We start from the raw sequence: 24,285 nt of genomic DNA on the forward strand, positions 1-24,285 counted from the left end.
CTTTCAACTTTCTATCATTTGCTGTGTGCTATAAGTTTTGAATTTTTAAAATAGCAATACATCAAACTATTGAATGCTTATGTGCCTGAGCAGCCCAGTGCTGCCAACTTAAAAGCATGCATAATATTGATCGCTAAATCCCCGCTTTGGCATATTTTCCAAATAAATGTTTGATATACGCCATGTTAAGTTACACTATAATCATTGGCCATGTGATAATTGTCAACCAATTAAATTAAAATAATGATCATGATGTTATAGCAATCTCACAGGTTTTCATGTTTTATACTTTTAAAATCACGCAGTAAAAGTACATAGCTGTTAATTATGCTCAATAAAGACCAAATCTGTCAAATGCCAATAGTAAATATTTGATTTAAATCAGCATTTTGTTATCAGCTAGAAGTGGTGACTGGAGAAATATGGAGTGTAGACTCTGTCTATATTCTGCTCCACCCGAGTCTTTCGTCTCCATCCATGACTACCCTCATCCATTGGTTCAGCACATTTTATCCAGCTGTCAGCTGCACGTCAGTTGCATATTTTAACCTACTGGCATGATTAACTCGACCACGACTTAAAACCATCCTCATAATTTTTCAGATTAAAAAAGACTACGAGTTTCCAGATATGATATGTCTTTCGTGTAAAAAAAACTTGAAATTGTTAAAAAGTTTCAGAAACATTTGTATTCAGAGTGATGAAACGCAGAAAATGAGGTTGGCTGACAGATCAAATAGCAAAAAGGAAGAAATCATATTGCATGATTTAAAATGGCCACGTGAGATTGCTTTAAATCCACCGCTAAAAGACAGTAATTCAAATATTAACAACACTGGAAATAGTCCACAGGTAAACTGCTTTTACTGTGTAAATTTTCTTTATAACATAAAAGTTTTGTGTTTGTCAATTTAGAACTACTAAATTTGTTATACTATACTACGGAACTTTTACGTAGACAGTGAGCTGCCTAATTTTCTGTAAAAGTTCTGCTTCTTACTTCTCTTTTATAATATCCACCTGTCCTTGCAATGCTGGACAATTTAATTATATTCTATATACAAAATTTGAATCCCTATTTATTATTTATATTGCAGATTCATAAAAGAAGTGTTTCATTGTGTAATAAAACAGAAGAAACGCCAGGAACCGTTGAAATTTCAACGATAGAACACCTCGCAGATGAACCAAGGCAGTGTGATGTCTGTTTAAAATGGTTCACTTGTAAATCTATCTTTGCCAAACACATGAATTCTCACACTATGGATAAACCGTACACATGTGACATTTGCTCGAAATCATTTGCCGCTAAATTCAGCCTCTTGGAACATATAAATGCGCACAACGGGATAAAACCACACAAATGTAAACTCTGCTCAAAATCGTACACGCACAAATCAAACTTTGTGATACACATGAAATCTCACTCGGGTGAAAAGCTGTACAAATGCGACATTTGCCTAAAAGCGTTCACTCTCAATTCTAGTTTGGTGCGGCATACAAAATGTCACTACGGAATAAAACCGTACAAATGTAACAGTTGCTCAAAATCATTTGTATCTAAATCTGAACTAACGACTCATATGAAGTCTCACATCGGAACAAAACCATACAAATGTGACATTTGTTCGAAATCGTTCGTTCAGAAAGCGTCTCTTGTGAATCATGTGAATTCTCACAATGGGGTAAAACCACACACGTGCCAAATTTGCCTAAAATCATTTACTCACAAATCAAACCTCGTGGCACATATGAAGATTCACACGGGCGAAAAACCTCACAAGTGTGACGTTTGTTTGAAGGCTTTTTTTTTCAAATATCTACTCGTGGAACATATGAACATCCATGATGGAATAAGACCACACCAATGTGAAGTCTGCTTGAAGTCTTTCACTCTTAAACATGTCCTTGTGAAACATCTGAGAATTCACTCGGGTGAGAGGCCGCACAAATGTGACATTTGCTCGAAATCATTCGTTCGCAAGACTATGCTTTTAGAACACATTAATTCTCACGGTGGAATCAAGCCACATCAATGTAAAGTTTGCTTGAAATCATTCACTTCTAGATCTAATTTTGTGAAACACATGACAATACACACTGGAGTATAGCCACACGAGTGGCACTGAGCAAAAAATTGATCATTCATTATAAATGAATGAATTTTAATTGGTTGTGGCTATTTGCAGGTACTATATCTGCGAATTATTGGCTATTTGCAGGTACTATATCTGCAAATTATTGGCTATTTGCAGGTACTGTATCTGCGACAGGCGCAAAGCTTTTAGCGCACACGCGTGAACTGTCACTGGCAGCGTGTTTACTGTTAAAATTGTGTTTTAAACCTCTTAAAATTTAGTTCGAACTCGTTAAGTGACGTAGAGTTAAAAATATAATCCAAATTAGTTAATATTATTAATTGTTAGAAAATTATTATTATATACAACGTATAATACATACATACAAGTACAAGCCGCGAACTAGCTAAATGATATAAATCTATTATAATAACGTGCGAAATTTATTTGCCTCATGTATAATGAACGATTGATTAAACAAGTCTAGCATACATTAAATGTAAGAAATTATAATCCGGCAGGTACTATATCGGCTGTCGCAGATATAGTACCTGCAAATAGCCAATAATTCGCAGATATAGTACCTGCAAATAGCCACAACCATTTTAATTTAAAAAACCACAATCCCTGTGATATTATAGAACATCTTTAATGCCCTATTTACTGCTGACTGATAGCAATATACATCATTTTTAAAAACTAGTTGATGTTAATGTAAATATGAACTATTGCAAAGTATAAGTGCTGTGTTGTATGGGTGGGTATGCAATGTTTCAGACGGGCCGGATGAATCCACCGGTTAGGATTCATCCGGCCCGTCTGAAACGTTGCATACCCATCCATACAACATAGCGCCTATGGTTCGATGCCGGTCTAGTCCATTCTGCCCGTGTAAAGGGGGGCTTATTCAGAGTTATAGTCAAAGACTACTGTTTCCTTTACCTATGTATAATGAGTTAAACCACAATGAAATGAAATTTACCTAAAAATTATTAAAAAGAGGTCAATATATAAAGTAAACATACATATATTACCTGGTTTATATTTTCATATGTTTTTGTATTTATTTTTAATTCTATTTTTCTATCTTCTTTTTTTTTACACTAATAAAACCATAATAAAAGTAAAATTTTTGTTTTATTCCTTTTGTAAACAGGGGAGGTTTATGTTTCGACCGTGTCCCGGCCTGTATAAATTCAGTTGAATTTTTAAGAGGATCTTTATTTATGTTCAGTATTATTGTATGTATAGTTAAGGAGGTAGTTCCTCGACTTCGGAGGAGTGGGCTGGCTGAACTCTGGAGGCTCACTGGCGTCTAGGGTTGGTGCGCTAGTTTATATCCTAGTTGGTTGTGCAATGGGTAGCTTGGCTAGTGAGATCATGTTCTCGAAGATTCTTACGGGCTCGAGGTTGTTTGGTACGTAGCTGTATGATGAGATCATGCTTCGGGGGTTCATATGGACTCGAGGTTGTTTATATGGAGTGAGTTGAATTGCGTTTTTGCCCTTGAATGAATGAATACATTTCAGGCAAGGTCGGTTTTACATGCTAGTATAGATCTGTTGGTAAATGGATTTGTAGGGATATAGCACGACTTGTACCATACGAAACTAGGTCGATTATATCACCTATTTCCCTCATCGAACTTAATCTGTACAAATGATATCATCGCGTCCTGTTCTCGTACGCGAAAGTTAGCCGTAGCCGAAATACTTCGTCCAGCTTACCCATAAAGGCGATTCGACTCGTTCCAGATACGCAATCACGAGTACACGGGAAATCCCAAGGAACTACGCATCAAACATAGAACACAAAGGAAGACCTCGACCCCGCTGGAATCTTCCAGAACGTGATACACGTTGCTCAAGCAACATCTTTATAAACCAGCGCATCATCCCCAGATGCCAGTGAGCTTCAGGAACTCGACCTGGCTCGTTCCAGCGAATCAACTACCTACTTCGCTGTACATACAAATACACCTGTATTAATCGAGTAATAAAGATCCTCTTCAAAATACAACTGAATTTCTATAGGACGGGAAACGGTCCAAACCTTTAACTCGCCCTATAGATTATTTCGCAAAAATCGATCTCGTGCAAGTCACTAAAATCTCGATCACGGAACATCTGGTACTCGAGTTCTCGTTAGGACAATAAATTAATAAATTTATCGATAGAATTCATGGTAATTGGATTATTAGTCACATTGCGGTGGTCACAAATATAACTTTTGCCATTAAAATCGCGAATACGCAATATTTGGCACTCAAGTTTTCGTTAGTATGATGGACTTTTCGGCTGCCAGATGTTTCGTTATAGAGATTTTAGTGACTTTGTGACCAGTAATCACTGAACCAGAATTCATACAACTATTTTTTGAACTTCTCAAACGACAAGTGAATTGAAAAATGTCTACCGAAATTGTGCAATGAGAGTAAAGGAACATGCGAACGTGGGGTAGCTGTGGATTATTGCCACACTTGATAGTTATTATATTTTTTGCACTGGTAACATTGGTGTTATATGTCAAAGTGGCGGCTGTCTGAGGATTATTCTGGCAGCCGACAGCCGGCTTTTCCGCTGATTGGCGATGGCCAATCACTACGATGTACCATCCTGGTAATTATATCTGTCATCCCTTTCAAAATTCTTCACCAGCCCGTAGAACTTATTGGCATTATCTTCTCAAGAATGCATAACCTCAAACGTATCCCACACATACCGGCTTCTCAAATTATCATATATATCGGCAGTAAATGGAGTATTTTTACAGGGCCGGTAAACCGCCTACGGGTCTGCACTTGGACGTGCTCAAAGACGACAAGTTGATTCAGAAATTGATGCTGGACGAGAAGCGGTGTTATCTTTTTGGTCGCAATCCGCAAATGAACGACTTCTGCATTGATCACGCGAGTTGCTCGAGGGTTCACGCCGCCTTCGTATACCACAAACACTTGAACAAGGCTTTTCTGGTCGACCTCGGCAGCAGTGAGTACATACATGTAAACAAATTGTGCAAATTTATCCCGTCTACATTTTAATGGATGTCTGTTTTTCAGCACATGGGACATACATCGGTCAGATGAGACTCGAAGCCAACAAACCGACACAACTGCCCATCGATTTCACGTTTCATTTCGGCGCCTCTACCAGATATTATGTTATAAGGTTGAAATGCTTAAAACTTTTATAAAGATATGTGCATAGATGTAAAATAACCTAGATATGCCATTACATACAAATTTTGTTGGAGATCCTCTCGCCACTAACTGAGGTGTGTGGGGGGTTAAACTATCGGGGAAGTGGTGAAAAAAAAGGAAGGAACGCAGCGGTCGGCAGTGGTCAGCAACCAGTTTATGTACATATGTACATGCACTGAAGTTTTATTTTATTTATAACTTTATTTTATTGGACACTCCGCGTGACAGTAAACCAAACTAATAAAGCCATATTAAGAAAAAAATATTTAGCTATACACACTATATTAAACTACAAATGTATGTTACTATAATAAAACCATTATTAACTATTACAATATTTAAACATTAGTAACTTCCACAAGGATCAATTTTAAAGCTGACACTTTAATATTTAGTTCATTGTTTGTAGTTTTAAACTTAATGTCGATTTCTGAATTTCCTTCAGTGCCAACAAGATATACGAGAAGACCGCTGTTCCATCAGTGCGTATAATCGCGCCGATATTTCATTAATGTTAAAATACTACTATAATTGAAGACAATATATATTAATTCTTACGTATGATATGTGATGCCATCCGCCTTTTTATGTTTTCTTGAGTAATTGTAACACAATTTCACTGAACACGACCTTCCTACTTAGAAGCTAACTAGCTTCTGAGAGAGAGTGTGCATGATCTGTACTTTTTTTTGTGTGTGCATGGTCCAACAGGGTGATCGGCTTAGAGCGTAAGGGCGTATCTATGGTATTCTATATCTATGGGTGTAATAGATTACATACTTAAAAGCATACTTTCCATATTTTATATATCGATTTTTTTCAATAGGGAACGGCCTACAGGAAACGCGCGAGGGATAATGGAAGACATTCCGGCAACGGACGCAGAAGGAGCACTATTAGGATTACCCGAAACACAAACTGAACTAGATGTACATATGCTCAAATACAATACACAATATTTTAAATTGTTTTCATTTGGTATTATGTTTTTATTTGTAATATTTCCAGAACCTGACGGAATTCAACACAGCCCACAACCGGCGCATTTCCATGTTGGGAATATCCACAGAAGATTCCTCAGACATGAAAGTCCGTATATTTGTAATAATTCACTCATATTTCATGTAAAAGTATCACTTTCTTATTGTTTAATAATGTTTGCAGGGTTCTGGTGGAGTTTCGCGCACGTCCGTTGGCAATGTAACGGGGCAGTCAGGACGTAAACAGAAACGGGAGGTTTCCTTCAATGAAGATGTTGATATAATCAATCCAGAGGATGTAGATCCCACCGTCGGACGGTTTAGAAATTTAGTGAAAACGACAATAGTCCCATCTGCTGGACATCTCGGTTCGAAGAGGCTCAAGTTGAGCACGGGCGAAGACAGTAAGATACATTTCAACATATGTAAGTCTGCTTATAGTCTGTCGTGAATTATTTTTTGATATGTTAATTTGCAATTACAGTACATTCATCGGTGCGTTTGCGAGATTATACGAAACATCTGCATCCATCTGTTATGTCGTCTTTGTATCATGAGCTTCCCGCACCTCAAGGATCGACTCCAACAACTCCTACCGGTGGAATGGGACTCGCTACTAGTATGTCGCTTCTCGGAACAAGGTATCTTTTCGTTTATACTTTTAATCCGTGCTTAATATAATCCGAATTTTAATGTTGAAGATGTTGATTTGGCTTTATTTTGCATAGATTGGGAATCTCCTTGCCGAATCCGGCTCCCGATGTGGATTTGTACGAGGATATGGAATTATGCGACAGTGCCAATGCCAATGCAACTCCTGGTAGTAATAATGCTGGCAATAAACCTAACGAGAACAATGGAGAGGTGAGTCAAGGATCATCCAATGAACCCAAGAAGAAGAAATATGCAAAAGAAGCGTGGCCTGGGAGAAAGCCGTCTCTTTTACCAGGCGTTTGAAACCGACATATGTTTTCTTATGTAATTGAGTTTGCGTTTATAGGTATCAGTCCCATTGTCAACGATAATAAGACCCGATTAATATTGTACAATACGTTTATTTTAGTATTATGCATAATTTAATTTTCAAGATCTAATTATTTCATCTTTGTAATGAAATTATAGTTTTACTTTAAAAGATGTGACACTTTCGAAAGAAAAGTATTTGTTTTTTTATGATTTTTTTTTATTTAATGTAATATAAATAAATATATATATTTTTAAATCCTAGATATGACTTGTTGAATTTAATCCCGTTTTTGAAAGTAATAAGATTTTTTTTATACTTTACTTTTGATGTTTTATTTACTATCGAAGGTTGTTGTCAAGTTAAAAAAAACTGATTGGGTACCTCATATTGCATATCGCTGATTGGGTATTGCATATTGTAACTGCGTTTGTTTTACAATTACAACACCAATCCACTTATTTGTAGGGGCATACGACATTCGACTGGTGTTTTAAATCGGATTTAAACCTATGTACATATTGATGGCTTGGGTAAAAAGGTCACATCCCAAATGTGAATCGCTATCGGGATAACCGCCGCTACCAAAATCGCTCGCGCTGATCTTCTGTCGCGTAGGAAGATTGCCGAACAGAAATCTGCCCAAATATTGGCCAGCAAATGCTTTTTTTTACGAGATTTAGGCTATTTGGGCAATATTTCCTGTGCGACAGGAGACTGCGCGAGCGATTTTCATAGCTGCGGTTATTCTGGTAGCGATTCACATTTGAGATGTATAATCACCGAACTGATGGCTGGATATTGTATGTCCATTTATGAATTCGTATCGAATTTTAAGTTTTTAGATGTTGGAATAGATTCAAGTTTTTCTTTTCATGGTAATTTATGTATTAAATTACTTTAAACACATAAATTACTTTAAAAGGAAAAACCGGAATTAGTCCGGCATCTACAAACTTAAAATTCGATACAAATTCAAAAATGCATATAAAATATCTATGCACCAAGTTATCGATATGTTCTCCAACAGGGCTACAGCCTTATAAAGTAAAGGATTTTCACTGTTAGAATTAAAATAAAATCATTTCAGGGTACTCATTAGTTATACGGGCGCATTCGAGTTACGGAATATATGGAAGTTGTATGAATGGCCTCTAGGTGTCGCAAGCAGTTGAAGTTAAGTGACAGTACGCTACCGGTGATTGACGTTACATCGATAATAAAAAATCGAAAACGCATTTCCCAAATAATTTTATTATATAACCAATGAGTATCCATTTCAGTAAACAGTCATAATTATTGATAAATACTGTAATATTACTATTTAACAACAATATTTAATCATACATGTAAAAGCATTTTTAAAATAATAAATTATACAGCTAACGATGTATAATTTGCTGCTAGGACCAAATCGTGGCCGAGTTTGACAATTGAGACGTCAAAACTTAAGAACATTCTGTGGTAAGAAGGTTGCAATTCGATCGAGTGTTCTTTTAATTGATGTAATAATTTATTTGTAATGATTTATACAATTTCAGCTAAATTAAGCGAGATTCACAATAGTCATGGGAACGTCTTCGAAGTTTAGCGAATATATAGACGATGGCAAAAACAAATTTGACATAACCTGTCAATATTGTAAATGCTTAATATTACTTCCGCGAGTGGGTTTATACGTCGTCGTAAAGGTAACGAATTTTTCATTGACGATTGGGAATTTATCGTTGCATTCAATTTTAATTTTGTATTAAAACGTCTTTCAGCATATGCTCCCACTGATGACTCAAAAGAATGAAGAAGTAACCACAGACAATGGGGAAAATTTAAGTGATTTTTGGCGAATTGACGACATGTACACCTTTGAGAATATCGGCTTCACTCACACGGTGAACGATATAAAATATTTGAGCTGTGCCGATTGCGAACGAGGACCCATCGGATACCATATATTGTCGACTAAAAAAAGCTATCTAGCTCTAGCTAGAGTTAAAAACCATGAGTAAAGCCCTATGGTTTTCAGTTTAAATGGATTTTCATATGAATATTTTAAAGCAGCTCATATGCAATGCAAATATAGTCGAATCTAGTTTATTTATACCAATGACTCACGTGCGGTGTACTCGCTTAAGTCGCTCTCCCCTCCACTGAAATGGCGTCACATATAAATTACTTGTATGACAACTATCCAATCAGCCTGATTAATCCATGTTGCATTACAAATTAAATATTCTGTATTAAAATTATGTATTATATATAACTTGAGCTACATTGACCGATTTATTATTTATTTAAGAAGTCAAATCATTTTATTTTCCACTGCACTGTTTTAAATTGCAGAAATAAGTACCATTTTATGCACAAATAAATCTTTTTCTTTATCTCATTTTTTTTTATTATATGTACAGTAACATGCAGAGAAATCGCATCACTTTCAATTGTTCGATGTTTTCGATTTTTTTTAATTACATGAAGCTATACACAATTTTTTTTGGTTTTATTATTTGATTTCAACTATTTAACATGTTTTACGATTAAAAAAGATTATTTATATTTTTAAATTAAGGCGAGATACGAATTTTAAAAAAACATGCAAAATAGGGCATTTTTCTTATATGTATTTCAAATGTCTCTAGCTAAAATAATATTACAGTATATATTTTTCTATGAATTAAAATACATAGGCAATGAACGTATGACAACAATAAATAGTAATAAAATAATTACTAGACAATCGTCTTGCTTCTATGATGGGATGGTACTTGCCGGCGGGGACAATACGACTTTTTTTAGTATGTCGTCCGAAATTTCTTCAAACCATACATTTTCAACAGTTTTTTTAACTCATAATTTGCCCCAGGGTGTCGTTTTTATTCCCTTTGCTTTATAATAGCCCATAAATATTCGATAGGTTGTAAGTCGGGGCTATTGTCTGGTCATTCGACTTAAGACACAGTTTTACTGCAAATTTACAGATTTTGGCAGTAATATCCACACTGTCAAGAAACATAATATGAATATCAGCCTGTCAGAAAGCCATACTGGCACTTCAAATGGCATTGATGGTTTCATGTATGTCAGTTTGTGGCACTATAATATCGGTGTGCACACATTTTCTAGTAAAAATGTATTCAGATTTGTGTGTTAGTGCTACTTTTACTAAGAAAATTACATTTAAATTTACATTTCATTGTTTATCAAATTGGTATGTATATTGACTAGTGAATGTATATGTTACAGTACTAATGTTGACTTCAGTTCGTTCATGAACGTACTAGTTTTTTCATACATGAACTATTGGTTTTAGTTTTAACAGTCAAAAGCCGTCATCAAATGTCACATGAAACTTTTAACTGTCAAACCGTTTGAAATGTAAAAACGGCAAGTATTTAAAAGGGAAATCCTATGGAAACCACATTACAACGTTTTCGTATCTGCTTATATTAATAATATTGCCACTCAGGGTAAACAAACAAAACACATGTATGCATGTACAAAAAAAAGAAACGAATTAATGTGAAATTTCTCCGAAATTCAAGGGAATTATACCCAAGCATACCCAAAAGAGAAAGAGTAGGGTAGAGATATGGGTAGTACCCAAACTATTTCTTATAGAGAAAACGAAGAATGCTTTTTGCACTTTTTCGATCATAAGAGAGTAATTTGTTTAATGTGGATTCCACACAATTGCATTATACTCTAGCTTACTTCTAACAAGCGAGTTGAAAAGAAAGCGAGAAGACAAGGGTTTGGAGAATAACCGAGCATATCTCAAGACAAATCCAAGTCGACGAAAGGAAACGTCAGCGACTGTCTTGATGTGGTTGTGAAAGGTGAATTAAGGATCAAAAGTGATACCCAAGTCAACCATAGATTCCACACGCTTCAACAACACGGATCCAATGGAATATCCGTGACAATTGAGCTAATGCGCACGTCCATAACTCACAATGGAACATTTACTAGTGTTCAGTTCAAGCCCTAAACTGGAACTGAACTCTAAAACAGCGTTAATATCCGCTTGAAGGAGAGAGGCTTGCCTCTCATCCTTAACAGCAAATAATAATTTAAAATCGTCTGCAAATAAGATACACTAGTAAAATGACGTGACCAGTTTTAGTGTGACGGGTGATCACGTGTGACCGGTTCACATTTGACTAGTAGTCCGTTTACCCATTTCTCTGGTATAAATAGTATCAAATTTAGACCAAAAAAAAAGTTGCAAGGCGTAGGCGAATCGTTGCTGTCAGAGTTGATGGAGTGCAGGGACGATGGAGTGCAGGCTTTGTCTTGGACCAGCTCCGGCCGAATCTTCCGTCTCCATCTTCAGCTCCACACCAGGTCCTCATCCAGAGCGTCTGGAGCAACGCATTCGGACCTGCTGTCAAATTCAGGTCGGTGCTGCTTATAGGTTATAATATTCAGGTTATAATTATTGTGGTTAACTCTTCTCACCGCTCGATCCTACTTTTTTCATCTGCAGGTTAAAAGAAACGATGGGTTTCCAGACGCGGTGTGTCTTTCGTGTAAAACCAATCTGGAATTATTGATCAGCTTTCGAAAGGCTTGTTTTCGAAGCAACGAAAAGTCTCAACTGAGGTTAGATGATTGCTTGAAGATCAAGACTGAAGAAGTTTTATTGGAAGATTTAATATGGGACGATGAGCCTTCACTACCAACAATTCACCGAAAGAATAGTGAAATTTGTTTAAAGCCATTTCCCAATAAATCCGAACTTGTGTTAAACAAAAGATCACATACAGGAGAAAACCTGTTCAAATGTGATATTTGTTTAAAATCATTTCTTCAAAAAAGTACACTTGTCAGACATTTAAGAACTCACACGGGGGAAAAGCCTTACAAGTGTGAAATTAGTTTAAAATCATTTTCTAATAAATCTGACCTCAAGAAACATAAAAAATTGCATACTGGGATAAAACCACACAAATGTGACATTTGTTTAAAATCATTTCTTCGAAAAGGTACACTTGTCAAACATTTAAAAACTCACACGGGTGAAAAGCCGTACAAGTGTGAAATTTGTTTAAAATCATTTTCTAATAAATCTGACCTCAAGAAACATAAAAAATTGCATACTGGGATAAAACCACACAAATGTGACATTTGTTTAAAATCATTTCTTCGAAAAGGTACACTTGTCACACATTTAAGAATTCACACGGGGGAAAAGCTTTACAAGTGTGAAATTTGTTTAAAATCATTTTATGAAAAATCTTACCTCAAGAAACATAAACAATTGCATGCTGAGATAAAACCACACAAATGTGACATTTGTTTAAAATCATATGTTAGTAAAAATGGTCTTGTGTCACATTTGAGATTTCATACGGGGGAAAAGCCTTACAAGTGTGAAATTTGTTTAAAATCATTTACTGATAAATCTACCCTCAAGCAACATTTAAAATTGCATGCTGGGATAAAACCACACAAATGTGGCATTTGTTTAAAATCATTTTCTAAAAAATCCAACCTCGAACAACATAAAAAATTTCATGCTGGGATAAAACCACACGAATGTGACATTTGTTTTAAATCATTTGCTCACAAATCTTACCTCGAGAGACATAAAAAAGTGCATGCTGGTCTAAAACTACACAAATGTGAAATTTGTCTAAAACCATTTTCTTATCAATCTAGTCTCGACAGACATAAAAAATTGCATACTGGGATAAAACCACACAAATGCGAAATTTGTTTAGAGTCATTTGCTCACAAATATTACCTCGAGGGACATAAAAAAACGCATTCTGGAATAAAACTATACAAATGTGACATTTGTTTACAATCATATGTTCGTAAAAATAATCTTGTGTTACATTTGAGATCTCACACGGGGGAAAAGCCTTACAAGTGTGAAATTTGTTTAAAATCATTTTCTGATAAATCTGACCTCAAGAAACATAAAAAATTGCATGCTGGGATAAATAGGAAAAAAGGAGGTTTGTAAAAAATTGTCATTATATAAGTACTGTTAAAATTTCAACATTTTGGCTGCATGCGTGCCATGGTGTTTCTGGTGCCCCCTTCTCATGAAATTTCTTCTCATTGCAGTTTATTTAAATAATTTTAAGAGAAATTATAATTGAAAATTAAATACACAGATCTATTACTTGGCTTAATTGTTTTATTTATTTTAAATGTTATAATTTTTATTTATTGGATGAAATTGAGATAATTTTGGCAAACATTCTTCATCATCCTAAGCCAGGGGTCGGCAAACCAAATATTCATTCTTTCAATACAAACATTTTCATTGAACATCTAAATTATTGTTTTATTAAAAAACGGCTATTCAGTACATAAGTAAGTATGTCATCATTTACAGCCATTCGCCATCCACTGCTGGATGAAGGCCTCTCCAACACGCTTCCACTCGTCTCTGTTTTGCGCAACACTCATCCATCTCATTCCGCACATTTTCCTAATTTCGTTCACCCATCTTCCTTGCGGTCTTCCTTTTACTCTTTTGCCTTCTCTCGGGTACCATTCAAGCACTTCTTTTGTCCACCTTTCGTCCATCCTCCTAGCTACGTGACCCGCCCATTGCCATTTCAATCTCTTCACTCTATCCACTATGTCCACTACCCTTGTCATATTTCTCACCCACGTGTTCCGCTTTCTGTCTTTCCTCGTTATGCCAAGCATACAGCGTTCCATACTTCTTTGAGTGCATTGGATTTTATTTAGCATCTTGGCGTTCAGTGTCCAAGTTTCACATCCATACGTCATCACTGGCAAAACGCATTGATCAAAGATCCTTTTCTTCAGGCAGAGTGGCATTTTTGATTTAAAAACAGCATTCATCCGTCCAAATGCACTCCACCCTAATTTCATACGTCTCTTTATCTCTTCATTTTTACTACCAGACATGTCAATTATTTGACCTAAATATAAATAATTATTTACTACTTCTACTGGTTTATCATCTAAGGGGATGCTATCAGGCATGCAATAACTATTGAACATTAGTTTAGTCTTATCTACGTTAATTTTTAATCCTACTTTTCTACTTTCCCTGTCCAGCTGTGTTAGTCTGATAAGTAGGTCAGCTGAATCACGAGCTACTAAAACTATATCGTCTGCGAACCGAAGGTGACTCAAAAAGCGACCATTGATGCTTACTCCGGCTGTATCCCAATCCAATTTCCTGAAAACTCCCTCAAGCACCGCATTGAATAACTTGGGCGAGATTGTATCTCCTTGTCTTACTCCTTTTCCTATGCTAAATCTATCTGTACCTGAAAAATTTTTAACCGAACCTGTGGCATTCTTATATATTGCAGCTAACAGTCCCACATAGGGTTCCGGCACTCCCTGTGTTTTTAGAGCGTTAAGTACTGCATTATGACTAACTGTATCGAAGGCTTTCTCATAATCGACGAAACCTAGGCACAATGGCCGTTGATATTCGTTGGCGCGCTCGATTAGTTCGCCAACTACTTGGAGGTGGTCCATTGTGCTGAAATTTGCCCTAAACCCTGCCTGCTCTATAGGTTGGTTCTCGTCGAGGATATTCTTCAGCCTTTCTGTAATAACCTTCGTGAAGAGCTTGTAGACCGCTGAAAGTAAACTAATGGGTCGGTAGTTCTTGATATCGCTTTTGTCGCCTTTTTTGTGTATTAAAATGATAGTTGCGTTATTCCATCCTTCTGGTATCGCTTGGTTCTGGATGCATTTGCTGAAAAGCCTACCTAAGATATTAATTAGGGGGGGACCGCCACATTTTAGTAAGTCAATGGGAATATTATCTTCCCCTGGGGTTTTACCGTTCTTTGCAGTTTTTAGCGCGGCCTCTACTTCGCTAGGCAATACTGCAGGAACCCTTTGGCTGTGTGTCGATTCCGGAGCGGGAAATTGACCGTTGTTGTTCTCGTAAAGTTTTGCATAAACGTATAAACTCTGTCTATGATCTCTTCTCTATTCCTAATTATTACTCCGCTCTCTGATCTGATTGCGATCATTTGGTTTTTGCCTAAGAAAAGATCTTGTTTGCACTTTTTCAGGCTACGGTTATTCTTAATGGTATTTTCTATTAGCTTGCTGTTAAAATCCCTGACATCCCTGACTATTCTCTTCTTAATTTCCTTATTTACTAGATTGTATTCTTGCTTATTATTATCCCTATCTAACTTCCTTTTATGCTTAATTAGATTTTTGGTTTCCTCTGAAATTTTGCTTAGCTTAATCTGTTTCCTGAGTCCAACTAATTTCTTACTTGTTGAGGCTAGAACCGAACTAATTACAGTGTTCAATTCCTCGATGTCTGCTTCTGGGTTTAATTTCCCGTATCGATTTCCAAGTTCGAGTTCGAATTCCTTTTTCCTAGACCTTAGTTGAGTGAAATCTGGAGAGTTACTGCATCCTTTTATCAATTTCCTACGTTCGCAATTTATATTAATGGCCATCTTGGCACGGACTAATCTGTGATCGCTACCTATATCTACTTTACTTAAAACACTAACGTCTTTAACGGAGTGCAGGGCATTTGTTAGGATGAAATCGATTTCGTTTCTGTCTCCTTTAGGACTCTCCCAAGTCCACTTATTGTTGGTGTTTTCCCTGAAAAATGAATTAGTGATAAAGAGCCTGTTGTGTTCTGCGAATTCTAAGAGGCGATCGCCTCTGTCGTTTCTTTGGCCGGTACCAAAATTGCCTACTGCTCTTTCTGTATTTGCCTTTTGTCCTATTTTTGCGTTAAAGTCGCCCATGATTATTTTAAAGTGGTGACGGCTATTATCGTATGCGCCCTGTATTTTTTCGTAGAAGTCTTCTATTTCCTCGTCTGGGTGGCTAGATGTGGGGGCGTACACTTGGAAGATTTGACAAGTGTACCTGCTCGAGATTCTTAATACTATATAGCATATACGTTCCGATATGTCGCTTATTTCTATAATATTTCTTTCTATTCTCTTATTGATAAGAAACCCTACTCCTCCTATTCTACCATTTGGTAGCCCTCTCCAGTAGAGACAGTTACCACTTTTTAGGATTATTTGGTTTTGCTGTTTTCGTCTTACTTCACTAAGTCCTACTATATCCCATTTGATATTTTCTAATTCATTCTCTAATGCAAGCACACTTCCTTCACTCGATAACGTTCTTACATTGTATGTAGCTACATACAGATTTCTATTAGCTAAGCTATCATCCATCGTCACTCTTACCTTGTTGGAGGTATGGATATTATTTTTCTCGCATTTATCCAAGATGTGTTGAGAAAAAGGCGGTACTTGAGAGAGAATTCCATTCAAGGATTGAGTCATTACCGCCGTAGACTCTTCTCTGTATTCAGGTCAGGTGTCGGATTTTCATCCTAGGTATCACTTGGATCACTTATGGGTTATAACATGCCATTTAACAGGGTTACTTTGTAAGTGGAAGTAGTTAGTTATGATAATAATAGATTAGCAATTGTTATACTACTTTTACAAATCTTTATCGTGAGACGCCTCTTTGGAGACAACGGATTTATATATGTGAGTGCGGTTTGCAATTTAATATTTTAATAATAACTTTAGTAAAGAATATAAAATTACACGAATTACTTAAATATAATTTAAATATGAAAAAGAACTGATAGACAGTTGGGAAACACCGTTTCTGTTTGCTATTATTCTATTAAGTAAAGTTCGTTAAAAATTTTTGGCTGAAAGCAATTATGTGGAAGATTTATTGCTTCTGTGGGACCGACCATTGACTGACGAAGGACATTTTTTTTTGTATTCAGGTAAGGAGATGTATCTCGTTCGTATATGCTTTTGCTCAGATTCGACACAAAAATCAACACAAAATTTTTCGAAACCACATAAAAACGCTTTTACGACCGATTTGCTGTTTATTTTTACACTTAAATTATACTAGGATGCAATTAGTAAAATAAGTGAGTAGATGGTTAAGTTTTTAGATTTAATTTCGTGCAATAGCCGGGTTTAAGCGAGTAATAGCGGGGAGTACGCAAAAGCACGTCTTCCCCGCATGACACGAAAGACCGAACTCCAAGTAAGTATGTATGTATATGAAATGAAAACATACTCAGCGCAAAGCGAAGGTTATCAGTTGCATCACATGCAAATAACAATATATTTTAAAAGACAAGGAAAGGAATTTAAAATAACAGTTTTCGTATTACTTTCTACAACTCCTCTTCATCAATATGCAGCAAAAAAAAGCGATTTCGTCAATAGATAACATTATGAGGGGAATCATTGTAAATTTGGAGTAAAAATGAACATTTTTTTTATACCTGGAGTAGAATTCATAAATCAAAAAACGATAAAACGGATTTTTTTCTTCAAGCTTTTCAACATATCAAGGGGACTTCAAATAATAGTAGGGAATAAAAATAAAAATGTTTTTTTATTTTAATATTTAATGGGACCCCCTTTGTTTTTAATAAATAGTTTTATTCGTTTAAGTAGTGATTCATATATTATTTTTTTAATAATTCATCACTAATTTCATTGTAGCATACATCATAAATAATGTATTTTAATTATTTTATGGTTTTTGGTTTCTTATCTCTAATTTTTTTGCCTATTTTGCTTCACATATTTTCGATTATATTTAGATCCGAGCTGTTTCCTGGCCATTCAATGGAGTTTATACCTAAACTATCTTTATCTTGATCGATATTTAAAAAAAAACCAAATGGTGAAATAACAATGCATTAAAAATAATTAAAACTAATTGTGAAAATGATTTGAGTACTCTCAAATTTTGAACGATGCGCCGGTGCTAAATCATCGTGAAAGACAAGATCCTTAACCATTTGTCCAATAACGCGTTTGTCGATGATTTTTTTATACTCCTGTGAGTTGACTATCCCATCTAGTTTAATGATTGACCCAACACCATACCGTGTGATAGCCCCCAATACCATACCATGGCGAATGTTAAACAGTCAGCGCTTAGCACGATTCTTTATAGCGTTCGCCTGATTTTCGCCATCCCATCTGATCCAATCAGGTTGAATTTGTATTCATCTGAAAAAGTAATCGTCTCCCAATCTTGAACTGTCCAATTTTTCTTCTCTTTGGCCCACCAAAGACGAGTATCCTTCATTTTCTTCGTGAGGAGGGTTTTTTTTTGCACGGCGCCGTTAAAATAGACCAAGTTCATTTAGTTTATATTGAACTGTTCTAAGGCTTACTGTTTTTTCCAACTTCAATGAACTCGGATCTAATTTCTGAAGAAGTTTTAAAACCGTTTTGAAGTAAAATTCTCTTTAAAATCCGTTCGTCTCGAGAAGTCAGTTTTTTTGCCATTTTTCCTCTTTCGACAGGTGTTATGTCCATTGTTTTTTTATACTTCTTAAGGAATATAGTTATTGAAGGTAAAATGTGTCCCCGTTCGTCGATAAATTTCCTCCCAGAAAGTGACAATTTTTGATTTCTCGGTGATCGACAAAAATTCATATTTTACGCTCAACGCTCAAAACACTAAAAAAAAGACACGCACTACTTGAAAGTCTGGGGGAAACTGAGGTATGCTGAAAACAACTGTAAAAGTATAAAAACAAAATTGCCAGAAAGTGAGACCCAATAGGGCGAAAAATGGGCCATTCCGGTAAAATTTGTGACCGATAAGCTTCGCTTTGCGCTGGGTGTATGTATGTACTTAAATCTGTCTGTAACGCAATAGATTTAAAAAATGTGAACGAAACATACAACTTATATGTAAATAAACATTCTTAAAATAATAATAAAATCAGTTTAAAATAATTATTTTATATTTTTATTATAAGATATTATACACATATATAAAAAATATATATATATAATTTTTTTTATATATATGATCTCATACATATTTCACAACAATAGCCAAGTCTTACGATGGCATTATAGGGGGGTTGGAGGTTTTGGACCGTTTCCCAGCCAGAATTTTGAAGAGGATCTTTATTACTCGATTAATACAGGTGTATTTGTATGTACAGCGAAGTAGGTAAAGGATTCACTGGAACGAGCTAGGTCGAGTTCCTGAAGCTCACTGGCATCTGGGGACGATGCACTGGTTTATAAAGGTGTTGCTTGAGCAACGCGTAGCTGGGCTGGTGAGATCACGTTCTGGAAGATTCCGACGGGGTCGAGGTCTTCCTTTGTGTTCGATGTTTGATGCGTAGTTGCGTAGCTCCTTGGGATTTCCCGTGTACTCGTGATTGCGTATCTGGAGCGAGTCGAATCGCCTTTATGGGTAAGCTGGACGAAGTATTTCGGCCACGGCTAACTTTCGTGTACGAGAAGAGGACACGATGATGTCATTTGTACAGATTAAGTTCAATGAGGGAAATAGGTGATATCACAAGTCGTACTATATATCTACAGCATAATCATCGCTTTTTTACAAACATGCAGAATGAATCTCTGGCATCGTCCCATTTGACTATTCCAGAAGAAAGAATTCATCGATCCGAAGCTGAGAAACGAGCTTCTTTGTACATATAATTACTATTGTAACAAATGAACATAAATAAAGGATCCTCTTAGTGTTCGTACACAATCGGTGTTTTCATAGACCTTCCCGCGGTACATTTAGCGCCGCGGTGAATTAAGATTAAACTGTCATTTGACATTCGAACTGTCAAAGTGAAATGAACGCAAAGGCTATTGCCAAGCTTCTCCGATGCGAGCGTCAGATGAGCTGACTCAGATGAGGGTTCGGTGATTACTAGTCAAATGTGAACCTGTCACAGGACAACTGGTCGCTCTAGATCGGTCACTCGTGATCATCCGTCACGCTAAAACTGGTCACGAGAAAACTAGTCACACGCTAAAACTGGTCACGAGAAAAATGGTCACACGCTAAAACTTGTCACGAGAAAACTGGTCACACGCTAAAACTGGTCGCGAGAAAATTGGTCAGACTAAAACTGGTCACGAGAAAATTGGTCACACGCTAAAACTGGTCACGGGAAAACTGGTCACACGCTGAAACTGGTCACACCCAAAAATTTAAAATTGGTCACACAAACAAAAATATTCTCAAATACTTTTTATTTACGAAATTTTTAATATTATTGACTAGACATATGTTCGAGCCAAAGGCCCTCTTGGCCGTGGCTCGAACATATGGAGAGTCGATTTTGTGAAGCCAACAGTGCACTATTTAACTTAGCGTTGCTATATCCTACGAAATTGTGCAAACTGAATCGTCAACAGTTTAAGGATATAATGTCTACTATTAATCAGGTATACCACATTAATAATTTTGAAACTGAAGCCTTGAGTTGGTTTGATTTTTCGAAAACGCGAGAATACAAAAGTAGCCAAGATTTCATCGACTTGTTACCTTTTACAAAGTGTTATCCAAGTGTCAGGTATGCCTTACTAGTTTTTACGTTACGTTCATCATACAAATACGCTACAGTAAATTAAAACTACATTAAAACATTACTAAAAATATTTTGCCCCCCCTTAGAAACGTGACCAGTTTTAGTGTGACGGGTGATCACGTGTGACCGATCTAGAGCGACCGGTTGTCCTGTGACCGGTTCACATTTGACTAGTAGTCCGTTTAGTACCAAACTAGTACCAAATTTAGACCAAAAACAGTTGCAAGGCGAAGGCGACAAGGCGAGTCGTCGCTGTCAGAGTTGATGGAGTGCGGGGACGATGGAGTGCAGGCTTTGTCTTGGACCAGCTCCGGCCGAATCTTCCGTCTCCATCTTCAGCTCCACACCAGATCCTCATCCAGAGCGTCTGGAGCAACGCATTCGGACCTGCTGTCAAATTCAGGTCGGTGCTGCTTATAGGTTATAATATAATATTCAGGTTATAATTATTGTGGTTAACTCTTCTCACCGCTCGATCCTACTTTTTTCATCTGCAGGTTAAAAGAAGCGATGGGTTTCCAGACGCGGTGTGTCTTTCGTGTAAAACCAATCTGGAATTATTGATCAGCTTTCGAAAGGCTTGTTTTCGAAACAACGAATTGTCTCAACTGAGGCTAGATGATTGCTTGAACATCAAGACTGTAGAAGTTTTATTGGAAGATGTAATATGGGACGGTGAGCCTTCACTACCAACAATTCACCGAAAGAATAGTGAAATTTGTTTAAAGCCATTTCCCAATAAATCCGAACTTGTGTTAAACAAAAGATCACATACAGGAGAAAACCTGTTCAAATGTGATATTTGTTTAAAATCATTTCTTCAAAAAAGTACACTTGTCAGACATTTAAGAACTCACACGGGGGAAAAGCCTTACAAGTGTGAAATTTGTTTAAAATCATTTTCTAATAAATCTGACCTCAAGAAACATAAAAAATTGCATACTGGGATAAAACCACACAAATGTGACATTTGTTTAAAATCATTTCTTCGAAAAGGTACACTTGTCAAACATTTAAAAACTCACACGGGTGAAAAGCCGTACAAGTGTGAAATTTGTTTAAAATCATTTACTGATAAATATACCCTCAAGCAACATATAACATTGCATACTGGGATAAAACCACACAAATGTGACATTTGTTTAAAATCATTTTCTGATAAATCTACCCTCAAGCAACATATAAAATTGCATGCTGGGATAAAACCACACAAATGTGACATATGTTTAAAATCATTTTCTCGAAAATCTAACCTCACGAAACATAAAATATTGCATGCTGGGATAAAACCACACAAATGTGACATTTGTTTAAAATCATTTGCTCTCAAATTATACCTCGACAATCATAAAAAATTGCATGCTGAGATAAAATTACACACATGTGAAATTTGTCAAAAACCATTTACTCAAAAATCTAGTCTCGACAAACATAAAACAATGCATGCTGGGATAAAACCACACAAATGTGACATTTGTTTAAAGTCATTTGCTCACAAATCTTACCTCGAGGAACATAAAAAAATGCATTCTGGGATAAAAATATACAAATGTGACATTTGTTTAAAATCATATGTTCGTAAAAATGATATTGTGTCACATTTGAGATCTCACACGGGGGAAAAGCCTTACAAATGTGAAATTTGTCTAAAACTATATACTTTAAAATCTAGTCTCAACAAACATAAAAAAATGCATGCTGGGATAAAACCACACAAATGTGACATTTGTTTAAAATCATTTCTTCGAAAAAGTACACTTGTCAAACATTTAAAAACTCACACGGGTGAAAAGCCTTACAAGTGTGAAATTTGCTTAAAATCTTTTTCTGATAAATATAACCTCAAGCAACATATAATATCGCATGCTGGGATAAAACCACACAAATGTGAAATTTGTTTAAAATCATTTTCTGAAAAATCTTCCCTCAAGCAACATATAAAATTGCATGCTGGAATAAAACCACACAAATGTGAAATTTGTTTAAAATCATTTATTCGAAAAATTCAACTTGTGTCACATTTGAGATCTCACACCTGGGTAAAGCCTTACAAGTGTGAAATTTGTCTAACATCATTTAATCAAAAATCTAGCCTCGAGAGACATAAAAAATTGCATACTGGCATAAATAGGAACAAAGGAGGTTTGTAAAAAATTGTCATTATATAAATACTGTTAAAATTTTAACAATTTGGCTGCATAAGTGCCATGGTGTTTCTGGTGCCCCCTTCTCTTGAAATTTCTTCTCATTGCAGTTTATATAAATAATTTTAAGAGAAATTATAATTGAAAATTAAATACACAGATCTATTAGTTGGCTTACTTGTTTTATTTATTTTAAATGTTATAATTTTTATTTATTGGATGAAATTGAGATAACTTTGGCAAACATTCTTCATCATCCTAAGCCAGGGGTCGGCAAACCAAATATTCATTCTTTCAATACAAACATTTTCATTGAACATCTGAATTATTGTTTTATTACAAATCGGCTATTCAGTACATAAGTAAGTATATGCAATGAAAACATACATATGTATGTATGTACTTAAATGTTTCTTAAATCTGTCCGTAACGCGATAGATTTACAAAATGTGAACGAAACATACAGCTTATATGTAAATAAACATTCTTAACCTTTCCCTTACGGTGCTAAAAAATTATCCCCTTGCAGCGGTGATGTCGAATTCGTCGTTCTAGAAATTCGTGATTTTAAAGTCGGATAAATATGAATATTTAACCATTTTTCCTTCTATTTATGACTATAGTAATAGTCCATATCAATATTGGTAATATACTGCTAAAAACCATGAAAACGAAGACGCGCGCACAACGCCTCTAGAACAGCGCGTATTCCGCCTCCGACTGATGACTACAGGTAGGATAGTCACAGTGCTATCCACTGTTCCATTGTTGTAAATCCTATGTAAAAAAGGTTTGTCAAACCTTAAACAATGCATTTACAACCTTTGAACAATACGCGGCACCTTCTGGGTCCGGTGACTACTCATGACGCACTCTGACCCCCCCACTACGACGGCTCACGCCATAAAAAAATACAATGTTCCAAAGCCTCTGCGCAAAAGTATATAATTGTAAAATAGAAAATGATCAGAAGATCAGTAGCTATTAAAATAGATATAAGATGTATTGTGCACCTTCTTTTTTACATATAATTAATATTGTAACAAGTGAACATAAATAAAGGATCCTCTTACTAACACAATCAGTGTTTTCATAGACCTCCCCGCGGTACGTTTACCGCAGTGAATTAGGATTAGTGATTTGACATTCGAACTGTCAAAGTTTTCTCGTAACCAGTTATAGCGTGTGACCAATTTTCTCGTGACCAGTTTTCTCGTGACCAGTTTTAGCGTGTGACTAGTTTTCTCGTGACCAGTTTTAGCGTGACGGATTATCACGAGTGACCGATTTAGAGCGACCAGTTGTCCTGTGACAGGTTCACATTTGACTAGTTGTCCGTTAACCGTTTGAAACATATAATACACATATATTTTTATAATATGTACATTGAACAGGAAATTAACATTGATGTTGTAGGCATATAGTACAACTTAAATGATCTCATCAGGTCACTGCGACACATATCCAGGAAAGTCATTAACGCATGGCACACGCTCGCCTCGTATAAAGGTCGACACGTGTTTCTATACACGTGTCTTGGAAACAAAGGAAGAACACACTGAACCCATA

At 36.0% G+C, this 24,285-nt stretch overlaps 6 protein-coding genes across 6 annotated transcripts in view; all 6 read left to right on the forward strand.

The window, feature by feature from the left end:
• Positions 1–4,125, forward strand: part of LOC143909658 (uncharacterized) — a 36,893-nt gene extending 32,768 nt beyond the window's left edge. The window contains exon 4 of the mRNA XM_077427744.1: positions 3,925–4,125. The gene's annotated coding sequence lies outside the window, so the exon portion shown is untranslated. The remainder of the gene's footprint in view (positions 1–3,924) is intronic.
• Positions 353–2,127, forward strand: LOC143909650 (uncharacterized). The gene is made up of 3 exons (XM_077427735.1): positions 353–530; positions 604–852; positions 1,098–2,127. The coding sequence occupies exons 1-3, from the start codon at positions 423–425 to the stop codon at positions 2,109–2,111; spliced, it is 1,371 nt and encodes a 456-aa protein (XP_077283861.1). The 5' UTR covers positions 353–422; the 3' UTR covers positions 2,112–2,127.
• A 434-nt stretch (positions 4,126–4,559) lies between the features above and the next one.
• On the forward strand, positions 4,560–7,543 carry NiPp1 (nuclear inhibitor of protein phosphatase 1). The gene is made up of 8 exons (XM_077427740.1): positions 4,560–4,696; positions 4,851–5,065; positions 5,137–5,245; positions 6,104–6,206; positions 6,286–6,366; positions 6,442–6,661; positions 6,742–6,898; positions 6,986–7,543. The coding sequence occupies exons 1-8, from the start codon at positions 4,668–4,670 to the stop codon at positions 7,212–7,214; spliced, it is 1,143 nt and encodes a 380-aa protein (XP_077283866.1). The 5' UTR covers positions 4,560–4,667; the 3' UTR covers positions 7,215–7,543.
• A 1,080-nt stretch (positions 7,544–8,623) lies between these two features.
• On the forward strand, positions 8,624–9,757 carry strat (RAB interacting factor STRAT). The gene is made up of 3 exons (XM_077427745.1): positions 8,624–8,685; positions 8,763–8,912; positions 8,988–9,757. The coding sequence occupies exons 2-3, from the start codon at positions 8,790–8,792 to the stop codon at positions 9,225–9,227; spliced, it is 363 nt and encodes a 120-aa protein (XP_077283871.1). The 5' UTR covers positions 8,624–8,685; positions 8,763–8,789; the 3' UTR covers positions 9,228–9,757.
• A 1,668-nt stretch (positions 9,758–11,425) lies between these two features.
• Positions 11,426–13,357, forward strand: LOC143909649 (uncharacterized). Its single transcript, XM_077427734.1, has 3 exons — positions 11,426–11,615; positions 11,705–12,203; positions 12,372–13,357. The coding sequence occupies exons 1-3, from the start codon at positions 11,493–11,495 to the stop codon at positions 13,187–13,189; spliced, it is 1,440 nt and encodes a 479-aa protein (XP_077283860.1). The 5' UTR covers positions 11,426–11,492; the 3' UTR covers positions 13,190–13,357.
• A 7,347-nt stretch (positions 13,358–20,704) lies between these two features.
• Positions 20,705–23,796, forward strand: LOC143909642 (uncharacterized). Its single transcript, XM_077427725.1, has 2 exons — positions 20,705–20,975; positions 21,070–23,796. The coding sequence occupies exons 1-2, from the start codon at positions 20,853–20,855 to the stop codon at positions 22,720–22,722; spliced, it is 1,776 nt and encodes a 591-aa protein (XP_077283851.1). The 5' UTR covers positions 20,705–20,852; the 3' UTR covers positions 22,723–23,796.
• Positions 23,797–24,285: the final 489 nt, after the last annotated feature.

Source organism: Arctopsyche grandis, chromosome 3 (assembly GCF_051622035.1).
Source record: "Arctopsyche grandis isolate Sample6627 chromosome 3, ASM5162203v2, whole genome shotgun sequence".
In the NCBI taxonomy this organism is placed as follows: domain Eukaryota; kingdom Metazoa; phylum Arthropoda; class Insecta; order Trichoptera; family Hydropsychidae; genus Arctopsyche; species Arctopsyche grandis.

What these genes read in the sequence shown, in the direction of transcription:
- LOC143909650 (XM_077427735.1), top strand. Translation starts at nt 423, where the DNA reads ATGGAGTGTAGACTCTGTCTATATTCTGCTCCACCCGAGTCTTTCGTC. An exon ending in TATCCAGCTGTCAGCTGCAC is followed by an intron (nt 531 to 603) that starts GTCAGTTGCATA and finishes ATAATTTTTCAG; the next exon opens with ATTAAAAAAGACTACGAGTT. An exon ending in ACACTGGAAATAGTCCACAG is followed by an intron (nt 853 to 1,097) that starts GTAAACTGCTTT and finishes TTTATATTGCAG; the next exon opens with ATTCATAAAAGAAGTGTTTC.
- NiPp1 (XM_077427740.1), top strand. Translation starts at nt 4,668, where the DNA reads ATGGCCAATCACTACGATGTACCATCCTG. An exon ending in TCTGGTCGACCTCGGCAGCA is followed by an intron (nt 5,066 to 5,136) that starts GTGAGTACATAC and finishes TCTGTTTTTCAG; the next exon opens with CACATGGGACATACATCGGT. An exon ending in AAACACAAACTGAACTAGAT is followed by an intron (nt 6,207 to 6,285) that starts GTACATATGCTC and finishes TAATATTTCCAG; the next exon opens with AACCTGACGGAATTCAACAC.
- strat (XM_077427745.1), top strand. Translation starts at nt 8,790, where the DNA reads ATGGGAACGTCTTCGAAGTTTAGCGAATATATAGACGATGGCAAAAAC. An exon ending in GTTTATACGTCGTCGTAAAG is followed by an intron (nt 8,913 to 8,987) that starts GTAACGAATTTT and finishes AACGTCTTTCAG; the next exon opens with CATATGCTCCCACTGATGAC.
- LOC143909649 (XM_077427734.1), top strand. Translation starts at nt 11,493, where the DNA reads ATGGAGTGCAGGCTTTGTCTTGGACCAGCTCCGGCCGAATCTTCCGTC. An exon ending in GGACCTGCTGTCAAATTCAG is followed by an intron (nt 11,616 to 11,704) that starts GTCGGTGCTGCT and finishes TTTCATCTGCAG; the next exon opens with GTTAAAAGAAACGATGGGTT. An exon ending in AAAATCATTTCTTCGAAAAG is followed by an intron (nt 12,204 to 12,371) that starts GTACACTTGTCA and finishes TTCTTCGAAAAG; the next exon opens with GTACACTTGTCACACATTTA.
- LOC143909642 (XM_077427725.1), top strand. Translation starts at nt 20,853, where the DNA reads ATGGAGTGCAGGCTTTGTCTTGGACCAGCTCCGGCCGAATCTTCCGTC. An exon ending in GGACCTGCTGTCAAATTCAG is followed by an intron (nt 20,976 to 21,069) that starts GTCGGTGCTGCT and finishes TTTCATCTGCAG; the next exon opens with GTTAAAAGAAGCGATGGGTT.